General features: G+C 39.8%; 2 protein-coding genes across 6 annotated transcripts in view; both read right to left on the reverse strand.

Moving 5' to 3' along the window:
- SMC3 (structural maintenance of chromosomes 3) overlaps positions 1-5,796 on the reverse strand; it is a 173,779-nt gene extending 167,983 nt beyond the window's left edge. Inside the window, exon 1 of the mRNA XM_071681296.1 lies at positions 5,648-5,796. Coding sequence (XP_071537397.1) covers positions 5,648-5,662 — 15 coding nt within the window. The 5' untranslated portion in view covers positions 5,663-5,796. The remainder of the gene's footprint in view (positions 1-5,647) is intronic.
- Positions 5,797-9,096: 3,300 nt separating this feature from the next.
- The window catches only part of LOC139759216 (late secretory pathway protein AVL9 homolog), a 141,147-nt gene continuing 134,490 nt past the window's right edge, over positions 9,097-15,753 (reverse strand). For 4 of the 5 annotated variants that reach the window (XM_071681301.1, XM_071681300.1, XM_071681297.1 and 1 more), the window contains one exon: positions 9,097-12,123. In XM_071681301.1, coding sequence (XP_071537402.1) covers positions 11,976-12,123 — 148 coding nt within the window. In that variant the 3' untranslated portion in view covers positions 9,097-11,975. The remainder of the gene's footprint in view (positions 12,124-15,753) is intronic. The other variant, XM_071681298.1, reaches the window with a different exon arrangement.

A 15,753-nucleotide genomic window follows, 5' to 3' on the forward strand; every position in this document is an offset into this window, starting at 1 on the left:
AAAGTAACATGGACTTGGAACAAATGTAGATATGGATTCCTTATATCAAGTTTACTAGATTTGGAGAGCATGACTTGGAATATCATTTCTAATTCAACTGTACCAAAAAGAGAGAGGATGTCTATGATGACCTAGGAAACATAAGGTAAAAGTGTAGGTCACTTTTAAAAATCAACAGCACCAACAAAAAACTCATAACGTCCCCTACCAACCTAAATTTCCCATATATATGATGTTAATGCAACCAACCGCAACGGCAAATGGAAATTTTCTAAATTTGACTAAAATACTGAACATTAATGTACATCTTGGTCTGTTTAAAGGTAAATGAGGTTTCCATAAGTTTTGCTGATTTATAGTAGTGTTTTACTTCAACTCATTCAAATTTCTTCTTAAGCATTTTTCATCCAAATCACCAGAAATCAACAGTACCCACAAAAAACTCGTAACGTCCCCAACCAACCTAAATTTCCCATATATATGATGTTAATGCAACCAACTGCAATGGCAAATGGAAATTTATCAAATCTGACTAAAATACTGAACATTCATGTACATCTTGGTCCCTGTTTAAAGGTAAATAAGGTTTCCATAAGTTTTGCTGATTTATACTAGTGTTTTACTTCAACTCATTCAAATTTCTTCTTAAGCATTTTTCATCCAAATCCATAAGATATTTCTTTGGTGCCCCTAAACAGGACCTTTAACAATAAGTGGTCCAAAAGGGTTCAAAAATTATTACACTCAGTATGGACTCTTAAAAAATGAATGCCACTGAAAAAACAAATACCACACAACAGATGTAACAAAATTTTACACAGCTTCTGGAGCAATAGGGATAAGTGGAACGAGGGAATTTATATAATATGTGGTATCAGTAGTAAATGGGCTTTAGGATGTCAACCACTTTGGTCCCTGATCATTCAAAATCTTTTTTTTTTTTTACTTCATCTTCCCATGTGTGTGCTGTCAATGGACTCGAACATGGCATGTGAAGTGTCTGGGGTAAACCATGGAAAGGTCTGTGGGACCTGGCTGTGGATAGGGATTTGTGGTTTCAGTGCATTACACATAACAGCTAGGGACTGAGTGTGAACCTATGAGGCCTTTTTTTGTCTGTTTTCCTGGCGCTACCTCACTGAAGCAGGGGATGGCAATGCTGTTTTCCTGTGGGGCAGGGTAGCAACAAGACTAGATGAAGGCAATTAAGCATGAATATTTACTTGTGTATGTATGTATATGTCTAAGTTTGTAAGTATATCTACGTATATGCTGATGTAAGTATATTCCACGTGTGGCGAGGTGGCGATGGGAATGAATAAAGGCAGTGTGAATTGTGTGCATGGGTATATATGTATATGTCTGTGTGTGTATATATATGTGTACATTGAGATGTATAGGTATGTATATTTGCGTGTGTGGACGTGTATGTATATACATGTGTATGAGGGTGGGTTGGGCCATTCTTTCATCTGTTTCCTTGCGCTACCTCGCTAACGCGGGAGACAGCGACAAAGCAAAATAATAATATAATATATATATATATATATATATATATTTTTTTTATACTTTGTCGCTGTCTCCCGCGTTTGCGAGGTAGCGCAAGGAAACAGACGAAAGAAATGGCCCAACCCCCCCCATACACATGTATATACATACGTCCACACACGCAAATATACATACCTACACAGCTTTCCATGGTTTACCCCAGACACTTCACATGCCTTGATTCAATCCACTGACAGCACGTCAACCCCGGTATACCACATCGCTCCAATTCACTCTATTCCTTGCCCTCCTTTCACCCTCCTGCATGTTCAGGCCCCGATCACACAAAATCTTTTTCACTCCATCTTTCCACCTCCAATTTGGTCTCCCTCTTCTCCTTGCTCCCTCCACCTCCGACACATATATCCTCTTGGTCAATCTTTCCTCACTCATTCTCTCCATGTGCCCAAACCACTTCAAAACACCCTCTTCTGCTCTCTCAACCACGCTCTTTTTATTTCCACACATCTCTCTTACCATTACGTTACTCACTCGATCAAACCACCTCACACCACACATTGTCCTCAAACATCTCATTTCCAGCACATCCATCCTCCTGCACACAACTCTATCCATAGCCCACGCCTCGCAACCATACAACATTGTTGGAACCACTATTCCTTCAAACATACCCATTTTTGCTTTCCGAGATAATGTTCTCGACTTTCACACATTCTTCAAGGCCCCCAGAATTTTCGCCCCCTCCCCTACCCTATGATCCACTTCCGCTTCCATGGTTCCATCCGCTGACAGATCCACTCCCAGATATCTAAAACACTTCACTACCTCCAGTTTTTCTCCATTCAAACTCACCTCCCAATTGACTTGACCCTCAACCCTACTGTACCTAATAACCTTGCTCTTATTCACATTTACTCTTAACTTTCTTCTTCCACACACTTTACCAAACTCAGTCACCAGCTTCTGCAGTTTCTCACATGAATCAGCCACCAGCGCTGTATCATCAGCGAACAACAACTGACTCACTTCCCAAGCTCTCTCATCCCCAACAGACTTCATACTTGCCCCTCTTTCCAAAACTCTTGCATTTACCTCCCTAACAACCCCATCCATAAACAAATTAAACAACCATGGAGACATCACACACCCCTGCCGCAAACCTACATTCACTGAGAACCAATCACTTTCCTCTCTTCCTACACGTACACATGCCTTACATCCTCGATAAAAACTTTTCACTGCTTCTAAAAACTTTCCTCCCACACCATATATTCTTAATACCTTCCACAAAGCATCTCTATCAACTCTATCATATGCCTTCTCCAGATCCATAAATGCTACATACAAATCCATTTGCTTTTCTAAGTATTTCTCACATACATTCTTCAAAGCAAACACCTGATCCACACATCCTCTACCACTTCTGAAACCACACTGCTCTTCCCCAATCTGATGCTCTGTACATGCCTTCACCCTCTCAATCAATACCCTCCCATATAATTTACCAGGAATACTCAACAAACTTATACCTCTGTAATTTGAGCACTCACTCTTATCCCCTTTGCCTTTGTACAATGGCACTATGCACACATTCCGCCAATCCTCAGGCACCTCACCATCAGTCATACATACATTAAATAACCTTACCAACCAGTCAACAATACAGTCACCCCCTTTTTTTTATAAATTCCACTGCAACACCATCCAAACCTGCTGCCTTGCCGGCTTTCATCTTCCGCAAAGCTTTCACTACCTCTTCTCTGTTTACCAAATCATTTTCCCTAACCCTCTCACTTTGCACACCACCTCGACCAAAACACCCTATATCTGCCACTCTATCATCAAACACATTCAACAAACCTTCAAAATACTCACTCCATCTCCTTCTCACATCACCACTACTTGTTATCACCTCCCCATTTGCGCCCTTCACTGAAGTTCCCATTTGCTCCCTTGTCTTACGCACTTTATTTACCTCCTTCCAGAACATCTTTTTAGTCTCCCTAAAATTTAATGATACTCTCTCACCCCAACTCTCATTTGCCCTCTTTTTCACCTCTTGCACCTTTCTCTTGACCTCCTGTCTCTTTCTTTTATACATCTCCCACTCAATTGCATTTTTTCCCTGCAAGAATCGTCCAAATGCCTCTCTCTTCTCTTTCACTAATACTCTTACTTCTTCATCCCACCACTCACTACCCTTTCTAATCAACCCACCTCCCACTCTTCTCATGCCACAAACATCTTTTGCGCACTCCATCACTGATTCCCTAAATACATCCCATTCCTCCCCCACTCCCCTTGCTTCCATTGTTCTCACCTTTTTCCATTCTGTACTCAGTCTCTCCTGGTACTTCCTCACACAGGTCTCCTTCTCAAGCTCACTTACTCTCACCACCCTCTTCACCCCAACATTCACTCTTCTTTTCTGAAAACCCATACAAATCTTCACCTTAGCCTCCACAAGATAATGATCAGACATCCCTCCAGTTGCACCTCTCAGCACATTAACATCCAAAAGTCTCTCTTTCGCACGCCTGTCAATTAACACGTAATCCAATAACGCTCTCTGGCCATCTCTCCTACTTACATAAGTATACTTATGTATATCTCGCTTTTTAAACCAGGTATTCCCAATCATCAGTCCTTTTTCAGCACATAAATCTACAAGCTCTTCACCATTTCCATTTACAACACTGAACACCCCATGTATACCAATTATTCCCTCAACTGCCACATATATCCTCCCCTCTCATTTTTTTTTTAATTTTCCAAAAGAAGGAACAGAGAAGGGGGCCAGGTGAGGTTGTTCCCTCAAAGCCCAGTCCTCTGTTCTTAACGCTACCTCGCTAACGCGGGAAATGGCGAATAGTATAAAACAAAAAAACAAAAAATATATATATATATATATATATATATATATATATATATATATATATATATATATATATATATATATACAGAAACGCCCATACAAGCACATATACATACATATACATGTCAACATACACATGGTACCATGGAAGCAGAAGTGTCATGGGGTGGGTGACAGGGTGAAGGTTCTGGGAGTGCTACGAATGTGAGGAGTTTATCTGGGAGGGCAAAAATGGGTATGCTTGAAAGTAGAGGAGTCCAAACAAATTTATATGGTTGCAAGGCATGGGCTATGGGTAAGTCTGTAAAGAGGAGAGTAAATCTGCTGGAAATGAAATGCTTGAGGATATGTGGTGTTAGGTGGTTTGATTAAGTAATGAAAGGGGACATGAGGTGTGTTAATGAGTGTAGTTGTGAGATGAAGAGGGTGCTGATAAGGTGTGGACAAATGGAGAGAATGAGTGAGGAAAGGTTGCCTGAGGAAATATTGGTGGGGCTGAAGTAACAGCCAACCAGTATCAGGGACGATTTGCATTACAGTAAATTAAGAACTGCATAGCACAATAGTCTACACTCGTGAGAGTAACGTTTAGTTAGTTCATAGGGAAGTTGAGGCATACATCACAAGCTTCTTGTTTGCTTTTTAAAAGTAACATTCTTTTATTTCTTACCAAAATCGCTTATCAATCTACTAAAATAATTTCAGACATGGAAATGTGTCTTGAGATTATCAAGTTTGGGGTTACAGGACTAGTTGTGAAGCTCCACGCCGAAATACGGGTAGCTATTGAACACTTATCCAGTGATCTGACTTGTAATCATTAACACATGCAACAAATGAGGGTATAGATACACTTTATGAGTTCTTCACTTAACTGTCCAAGATACCACCAGAAAGGAATATGTAATTCACAATCACAATCTACTGACCTAATTACCAATTTGGGGACTTTAAATATGTCAGCAATTTAGAAATTAGTTAATACGAACGGCAGAGTCCGTTATCATTGAAATATTAGCAAATGCATTCGACTTCACATCACATCCTATATATATATATATATATATATATATATATATATATATATATATATATATATATATATATATGTCCTTGTGGTAATAAGTTGGCAATAATACATTACAAAGCTCATAAAATTACCGAACTTTTCAGCCACGAATCAGCGTCACCAAACCACCAATCGCCTATAACCACACCTCTACACAACTTAGCAACTAACCCAACAAACGGAGGCTTACTCACCTGTCTGATATACATGGTGATTCTCTACTGATTCTGCAATCATAATTCTACATACGCTGAACATATTACCGCAAGAACAAATATCTTTAATGAATTTTGTCAGTACCGAGCCAAGCGGCAACGTCTGCGAAAATGGCGGTAAACATATATAAGACTAAGTATGGCGTAAGCTGCTATGGAGGCGTTGGTAAAACTTGAACAAGAGAGCATCATATGATGTATTCGAATCTTATAAAGTTTTTCAAAGAAAGAGTGTGTACTAATTCTGAATAGAATTTCCGCACACATTTCGTTTATACTTATATCTATTAATTAATCAATAACCTTACGTTTCTTTGTTACTATTGATCAAAGATTTGACAGCCCAGTCCCTAGAATAAATCATTATTTTCATCAAACTCTTCTCTATCTCAAACAGCATTAACCATACTAGATTTACATAGGGTGCAAGTAAGAATACACCAAACGTGGGTGATTAATTATAAATTACAGGAACTCTCCCACTAAAGACGCCCAGTTCCCTGATGTATACTTATCAGCCTTTTATTTATACCAATATTTAATTAAGAAGTAGCATTTAATGCTAAAGACTAATTAACCAATTATAGCTCAGAACAAGTGCTAATTTGCTAAGCCGTCTCCAATGAATATCATTGTTAAATATTCGCTCAATGTTAATCATAGGTCAATCTGACAATAAAGTATCACCTCTTTGGAACATGAAAACAATATTACACTTTTCATGTATTTACATAAAATTGCCCCAGGAACCCCTTTTTGGAAAAGGACCTGTAATTACTTCAGGATGTTTTTCAAGGGCTCCACCAGCTCCGAGTCTGAGCTACCTTCATTGGCAGGAAAACGATGAATTTATCTGATGATTACTATTTGTTTTTTTGCAAGAAAATGGTACTCTTAGTGATTCAGCCTCACTAAAGGTTTAACCTCTTGCAGGCGGAATCCGGTCACACCACTTCCGCAACAAACATTAAAACAAATCAGAAATCATCCCTTGTCTGGTTTAGTTGATTTTAATTGAAAAATCAAGTTGAGTCGTCTAGTAACATGAAAAATTGGGAATAATGATTTGAGTATTCTCTTAGAGTATCAGAGACAGAATTGTGGGAAACTGGAAATGAATGTAAGCTTTTATGGTGCAAAGTGCACTGATATCAACCCTGACACTCATCTTCGGTCCTCATAGAGATTTTGGTGATGATTTTGTCAAGATCCTCTATATCTCTAAGGCATTTGATAGGATGTGGCATAAATCTTTGCTTTATAAACTTCCTTTGGTTTTTATGCTTCTCTCTGTTCTCTAATGCATAGCTGCTTCTCCCAGTCAGTTAATTTCTGTAGTGGTTAATAGAGCTGCTTCCCTCTCTCATCTGAATTTGTTTAGATGTAACCACAAAATTAATATGTTTGAGGAAAGGAAACTGGATGTTCTAGCTCTGAACGACACAAAGCTCAAGGGTAGGGAGAGAGAATGGTTTGAAAATGTTTCAGGGGTAAAGTCAGAGAAATGTGCAAGAAAAAGCAAGAGCTAAGGATGGGGTAGCACTTCTGCTGAATGAGTTGTGAGAATTTGTATAAATGTGGGAATAAATGAAAGAAATGGGTGATTGTTAGTATGTATGCACTTGGCCACAAGAGGACTGATGTAGAAAGGCAATTGTTTTGGGAGCAGTTGATTGTCTCAGCAGTTTTGATGTCAGAAATTGGGTATTACTGGTGGGTGACAAATGCAAAATTGGGTAGTGTTGCAGTTTAGGGTATAGAGTGCTAAGAAATATTCTGTAAGGTAAAGAAGGTGACCAACTTGTAAAGATGTGTGGTGAGAAAGAACTGGTGATTGGGAATACCTGGTTTAAAAATAAAGGGATGTACCTAAATATACCTGGAGTAGGAAAAATGGAAAGAAGGTATTATTGAAATAAATACTCATTGATGGGCATGATAAAGAATTACTCTTAGATTTGAACAAGCTGAGATGGGCAGCTGGTGGGATATTTGATCATTTCATAGAGGCAAGAGTGAATATCTATAGATGCTTTTGTGAGTGACAAGAGGTTTGTGAAAGTAAGTGAGCTGGAAAAGACTTGTGTGAAGAGATACCGAGAATGGAAAATGGTGAGAGTAAAGAAGCTAGGGGAGTGGGTGAGGAATGGGAGGTATTTAGGAAAGCAGTGCTGACATGTGCAAGAGAAGTGTGGGATATGAAGAAGGTGAGAGTTGGGTAAATGGGAAAGGGTAGTGAGTGGTGGGATGAAAAAGCTGTCTTGTTCGATGTAGATTAATTTCCCAGCTTCGTACCATCTATGAATTTCAATATCTTGCCAAGTAGCCCAATATCATCAATATATATATGAGAAAAAGAGTTGATTCCAAGAGTGATCCCTTTAGAAAACCATTTGGTACATTTAAGTATTCTGATGCTTGACTAGCAATCCCAACTTTTTGTTTAAGGCCAGTCTAGAAATATTCTAACCAGGAACTCCTTCTATACCAAGTGATTTAACTCTTGCTAGTAATCTTTGATGCAGAACTTTGTCAAATCCTTTTTTTAAAATCTATATAGATGATATCAGTGGAGTTACTCTCATTATACTTATTAAGTTATCATAAAAGAAATCAAGCAGATCTGTTAGACATAAGCAATTTTGTCAAACCCATGGTGGGGAATTTTAATCAAGTGATGATCTAAATGGTTTACAACTTTGTCCTAAAGATCATTTCTATAAATTTTCCAACTGCAGTTGCTAAGCTAGTCAGACAATAAATACTGGCAGACTTAATAACTTTTTTGTATAAAGTTGTTACATTAGCAAACTTCCCTTCAAGAACTTTCCCAGTAGTAAGTGAATTACTGAAAAGAGCATTCTTCACCTAAGTGAATTATTGAAAAGAGCATTTTTCATCTCTTACATTGTTCTGGATAAAACTCATGTGGGCTTGCTGTTTCCCTTGAGTCCATGTATTGCTGATAGTATATCTTCAACTTTTATGTCAATGCCTTGCAGAATATTTTCTCCTCTGAACACTGAGACTGGATTCAGGATGAGTTGTCTTCAATCATAAATACAGATGCAAGAAAAATTATCTAAAATAATTCTCATGGTACTGTTTTCTTGAACCAAGAGTAGTATACTTCATAGACCAACAGAATGGTAATATCTCTGCTCTTTCTAGCCTGCAACATTGATGTTATTGTACTTCCATACAATTCTCACTAACCATGTGACCCTCATTCTCAAAAAAAGATCAATGTTACAATATAAGTCAAAGTCAATGCTTGTACAGTTTGAAAATGTGACAACACCCATTATCAATCTACAGAGCCAGTGAAAATGGACAAATTACTCAAGACTATATGCCCTACTTACAGCATGACATGCATGATTACAGAAATATAAGTAAAGCTGTACATAAAAAGAGAAAAAGCTATGTAATTTCAATATTTTTATTCCAAATTTCATTTTCAATGGAAGTAAAGGGGAAAATCTTGTAGACGAATAACCCAACAATATTTCACAAGTATATAAAAAAAAAATTTAATCAGTATACAGTATTCAATCATGGTGAAGAAAAAAGGATGTTCTCTGTATAAAGCATTGAGAAAATGCACACATGTATCCTATTCTTACTGAGCACTAAAGTATCCTGAAATATGAACATATTCATTTTCATATTCAATATTTCTAGACTTAACTTTACCTTGATCTTACTTGTTACACAATATGAAAGAGCCATAAGAACATTTGTAACTTATTTAGGAATATTTATTTTTTTTTTATTTTGCTTTGTCGCTGTCTCTCGCGTTTGCGAGGTAGCGCAAGGAAACAGACGAAAGAAATGGCCCAACCCACCCCCATACACATGTATATACACACACGTCCACACACACAAATATACATACCTATACATCTCAATGTACACATATATATACACACACAGACACATACATATATACCCATGCACACAATTCACATTGTCTGCCTTTATTCATTCCCATCGCCACCTCGCCACACATGGAATACCATCCCCCTCCCCCCTCATGTGTGCAGGGTAGCGCTAGGAAAGACAACAAAGGCCTCATTTGTTCACACTCAGTCTCTAGCTGTCATGCAATAATGACCGAAACCACAGTTCCCTTTCCACATCCAGGCCCCACACAGCTTTCCACGGTTTACCCCAGACACTTCACATGCCCTGATTCAATCCACTGACAGCACGTCAACCCCGGTATACCACATCGATCCAATTCACTCTATTCCTTGCCCACCTTTCACCCTCTTGCATGTTTAGGACCCGATCACTCAAGATCTTTTTCACTCCATCTTTCCACCTCCAATTTGGTCTCCCACTTCTCCTCGTTCCCTCCACCTTCGACACATATATCCTCTTGGTCAATCATTCCCCACTCATTCTCCCCATGTGCCCAAACCATTTCAAAACACCCTCTTCTGCTCTCTCAACCACGCTCTTTTTATTTCCACACATCTCTCTTACCCTTACATTACTTACTCAATCAAACCACCTCACACCACACATTGTCCTCAAACATCTCATTTCCAGCACATCCATCCTCCTGTGCACAACTCTATCCATAGCCCACGCCTCGCAACCATACAACATTGTTGGAACCACTATTCCTTCAAACATACCCATTTTTGCTTTCCGAGATAATGTTCTCGACTTCCACACATTCTTCAACGCTCCCAGGATTTTCGCCCCCTCCCCCACCCTATGATCCACTTCCGCTTCCATGGTTCCATCCGCTGCCAGATCCACTCCCACATATCTAAAACACTTTACTTCCTCCAGTTTTTCTCCATTCAAACTTACCTCCCAATTGACTTGACCCTCAACCCTAGTGTACCTAATAACCTTGCTCTTATTCACATTTACTCTTAACTTTCTTCTTTCACACACTTTACCAAACTCAGTCACCAGCTTCTGCAGTTTCTCACATGAATCAGCCACCAGCGCTGTATCATCAGCGAACAACAACTGACTCACTTCCCAAGCTCTCTCATCCACAACAGACTTCATTCTTGCCCCTCTTTCCAAAACTCTTGCATTCACCTCCCTAACAACCCCATCCATAAACAAATTAAACAACCATGGAGACATCACACACCCCTGCCGCAAACCTACATTCACTGAGAACCAATCACTTTCCTCTCTTCCTACAAGAACACATGCCTTACATACTCAATAAAAACTTTTCACTGCTTCTAACAACTTGCCACCCACACCATATATTCTTAATACCTTCCACAGAGCATCTCTATCAACTCTTTCATATGCCTTCTCCAGATCCATAAATGCTACATACAAATCCATTTGCTTTTCTAAGTATTTCTCACATACATTCTTCAAAGCAAACACCTGATCCACACATCCTCTACCACTTCTGAAACCACACTGCTCTTCCCCAATCTGATGCTCTGTACATGCCTTCACCCTCTCAATCAATACCCTCCCATACAACTTACCAGGAATACTCAACAAACTTATTTAGGAATATTTTCTTTTAAAAAGATATATAAAACCTTGGAAAAGAGGTGGAAAAAGCAAGACTTCAAACAACTGCTAGAAAAAAGGTAAGAAAAAACTGCAAAGATATCATTTCTTTAGCCAGGTGATGAATCTATGTTAAAGGTAATAAATGTGCATGAATCTCACTCAGAACACTAGCTTTTATAAACAACAGTTATAATTGAAAAAAAAAATGTTCAGAAAAAATGGCATGACATTCAAGAAGAAATGAGCTGTTATAAATGAGAATATTTACAAAGTCTCTGGAATTTCTGTGCATTTTATCTTTCAAACTATTTACTGTGTTACCTCTCCAGAGAACAGAGATGCCCTCTCTGCTTGTATATAGATAAAGAGAGAATTTGAAGAAAAATCCCTTTGAGAACTACTTTTCTTATCAAACCTGGAATTTTTAATTCAATTTCTATACCCTTAAAAGTAACTTCAACTTATTGTAGTCTATTCATAATGTATTAAAACAGCTATGCCTGCGAACAACTGAATATATAGAACAACCTTGAAATCGACAAGAAATAATACTCTCTGCAATAAGAGACACTGCCTTTCAGGAATAATACAATGCAAACACTGACAATATAGCAATGAAAGGTGTTACTTATAGTTCAAATTTATCAATAATGTTTAGGTTACTATTCCACATCTTATACTTGCTTTCACTAATAATATTCATAAATATTACTCTGAACTTCTCATCTTTATGAATTCCTAAGTGTTATTTCTTTAGTCCTTAAATAGATCTTAATATAATGATACATCTGATAATTCACTTTTCTTCATTTTTCTTATTATCAAAGAAGGTGCTTGGGTCAGCTGGTGTAACATCATTTTGAATTGCAAACGAACAAAGATCTCTCTTCATTGCAAAAGCATCCTCTCCATCTGCATAATACTTCGGCTCTATTTCAGAGATACTGTGGAGAACAAGAATATGTTAAGATTATCTACAATGGGATTAAGTTTGTTTTGAAAAACATCAAATATGAAATCTTTTTTTTTTTTTTTACATAGTACTTGTTTACCATTTCCTACATTAGTGAGGTAGTGCCAGGAACAGACATAAAAGGCCTAATTCACTCACAACCATCTTCTAGCTCATATGTGATGCAGTGAAACCACAGTACCCTATCCACAACTAGACCTCAGGGGCCTTTCTGTGGTTTCTTCTGGCTGCTTCATATGCCCTAATTCAAGTCCACCAGCAGCACATCACACCCAGTGTACCGCATCACCTTTCAACCCTCTCCATTTTCAGGCCCCAAACACTCAAAAGCTTATTCACCCCATCCTTCCATCTAATTGGTCTCCCCTGCTCCTGTCATAAATATATGAAATATATTTATGACAGGGATAGGGGGTTAAGAATACTTCCCACGTATTCCCTGCGTGTCGTAGAAGGCGACTAAAAGGGGAGGGAGCGGGGAGCTGGAAATCCTCCCCTCTTTTTTTTTTTTTTCCCCAAAAGAAGGAACAGAGGGGGCCAGGTGAGGATATTCCAAAAAAGGCCCAGTCCTCTGTTCTTAACGCTACCTCGCTAATGCGGGAAATGGCAAATAGTTTAAAAAAAAAATATATATATATATATATATATATATATATATATGGTTGTTGTATGGTTGCGAGGCGTGGGCTATGGATAGAGTTGTGCGCAGGAGGATGGATGTGCTGGAAATGAGATGTTTGAGGACAATGTGTGGTGTGAGGTGGTTTGATCGAGTGAGTAACGTAAGGGTAAGAAAGATGTGTGGAAATAAAAAGAGCGTGGTTGAGAGAACAGAAGAGGGTGTTTTGAAGTGGTTTGGGCACATGGAGAGAATGAGTGAGGAAAGATTGACCAAGAGGATATATGTGTCGGAGGTGGAAGGAACGAGGAGAAGAGGGAGACCAAATTGGAGGTGGAAAGATGGAGTGAAAAAGATTTTGTGTGATCGGGGCCTGAACATGCAGGAGGGTGAAAGGAGGGCAAGGAATAGAGTGAATTGGAGCGATGTGGTATACCGGGGTTGACGTGCTGTCAGTGGATTGAATCAAGGCATGTGAAGCGTCTGGGGTAAACCATGGAAAGCTGTGTAGGTATGTATATTTGCGTGTGTGGACGTATGTATATACATGTGTATGGGGGGGGGGGTTGGGCCATTTCTTTCGTCTGTTTCCTTGCGCTACCTCGCAAACGCGGGAGACAGCGACAAAGTATAAAAAAAAAAAAAAATATATATATATATATATATTTTTTTTGCTTTGTCGCTGTCTCCCGCATTTGCGAGGTAGCGCAAGGAAACAGACGAAAGAAATGGCCCAACCCACCCCCCCATACACATGTATATACATACGTCCACACACGCAAATATACATACCTACACAGCTTTCCATGGTTTACCCCAGACGCTTCACATGCCCTGATTCAATGATACAGCGCTGGTGGCTGATTCATGTGAGAAACTGCAGAAGCTGGTGACTGAGTTTGGTAAAGTGTGTGAAAGAAGAAAGTTAAGAGTAAATGTGAATAAGAGCAAGGTAATTAGGTACAGTAGGGTTGAGGGTCAAGTCAATTGGGAGGTAAGTTTGAATGGAGAAAAACTGGAGGAAGTAAAGTGTTTTAGATATCTGGGAGTGGATCTGGCAGCGGATGGAACCATGGAAGCGGAAGTGGATCATAGGGTGGGGGAGGGGGCGAAAATCTTGGGAGCCTTGAAGAATGTGTGGAAGTCGAGAACATTATCTCGGAAAGCAAAAATGGGTATGTTTGAAGGAATAGTGGTTCCAACAATGTTGTATGGTTGCGAGGCATGGGCTATGGATAGAGTTGTGCGCAGGAGGATGGATGTGATGGAAATGAGATGTTTGAGGACAATGTGTGGTGTGAGGTGGTTTGATAAGAGTAAGTAACGTAAGGGTAAGAGAGATGAGTGGAAATAAAAAGAGCGTGGTTGAGAGAGCAGAAGAGGGTGTTTTGAAATGGTTTGGGCACATGGAGAGAATGAGTGAGGAAAGATTGACCAAGAGGATATATGTGTCGGAGGTGGAGGGAACGAGGAGAAGTGGGAGACCAAATTGGGGGTGGAAAGATGGAGTGAAAAAGATTTTGTGTGATCGGGGCCTGAACATGCAGGAGGTTCACGTGAAAGGAGGGCAAGGAATAGAGTGAATTGGAGCGATGTGGTATACCGGGGTTGACGTGCTGTCAGTGGATTGAATCAGGACATGTGAAGCGTCTGGGGTAAACCATGGAAAGCTGTGTAGGTATGTATATTTGCGTGTGTGGACGTATGTATACACATGTGTATGGGGGAGGGTTGGGCCATTTCTTTCGTCTGTTTCCTTGCGCTACCTCGCAAACGTGGGAGACAGTGGAAAAAAAAAAAAAAAAGATTGAATGGAGAAAGGCTGGAGGAAGTGAACTGTTTTAGATATCTGGGAATGGATTTAGCAGCAGATGGAACCATGGAAGGGGAAGTGAGTCACAGGGTGGGGAAGGGGGCGAAGGTTCTGAGAGCGTTGAAGAATGTGTGGAAGGCGAGACGTTATCTCGGAGCAAAAATGAGTATGTTTGAAGGAATAGTGATTCCAACAATGTTAAATGGTTATGAAGCATGGGCTATAGATAGGGTTGTGCGGAGGAGGGTGGATGTGCTGGAAATGAGATGTTTGAGGACAATATATGGTGTGAGGTGGTTTGATTCAGTAAGTAATGAAAGGGTGAGAGAGATGTGTGGTAACAAAAAGAGTGTGGTTGAGAAAGCAGAAGAGGGTGTGTTGTAATGGTTTGGTCACATGGAGAGAATGAGTGAGGAAAGATTGACAAAGAGGATATATGTGTCAGAGGTGGAGGGAATGAGGAGAAGTGGGAGACCAAATTGGAGGTGGAAAGATGGAGTGAAAAAGATTTTGAGTGATCGGGGCCTGAACATGCAGGAGGGTGAAAGGCGGGCAAGGAATAGAGTGAATTGGATCGATGTGGTATACCGGGGTTGACGTGCTGTCAGTGGATTGAATCAGGGCATGTGAAGTGTCTGGGGTAAATCATGGAAAGTTGTGTGGGGCCTGGATGTGGAAAGGGAGCTGTGGTTTCGGGCATTATTGCATGACAGCTAGAGACTGAGTGTGAATGAATGGGCCTTTGTTGTCTTTTCCTAGCTCTACCTCGCACACATGAGTGGGGAGGGGATGGTATTCATGTGTGCGAGGTTGGCGATGGGAATGAATAAAGGCAGACAGCGTGAATTGTGTGCATGGGTACATATGTATGTGTCTGTGTGTGTATATATATGTGTACATTGAGATGTATAGGTATGTATATTTGCGTGTGTGGATGTGTATGTATATACATGTGTATGGGGGAGGGTTGGGCCATTCTTTCGTCTGTTTCCTTGCGCTACCTCGCAAACGTGGGAGACAGTGGGAAAAAAAAAAAAAAAAGATTGAATGGAGAAAGGCTGGAGGAAGTGAACTGTTTTAGATATCTGGGAATGGATTTAGCAGCAGATGGAACCATGGAAGGGGAAGTGAGTCACAGGGTGGGGAAGGGGGCGAAGGTTCTGAGAGCG

This window comes from Panulirus ornatus, chromosome 32, assembly GCF_036320965.1.
Source record: "Panulirus ornatus isolate Po-2019 chromosome 32, ASM3632096v1, whole genome shotgun sequence".
Classification (NCBI taxonomy): domain Eukaryota; kingdom Metazoa; phylum Arthropoda; class Malacostraca; order Decapoda; family Palinuridae; genus Panulirus; species Panulirus ornatus.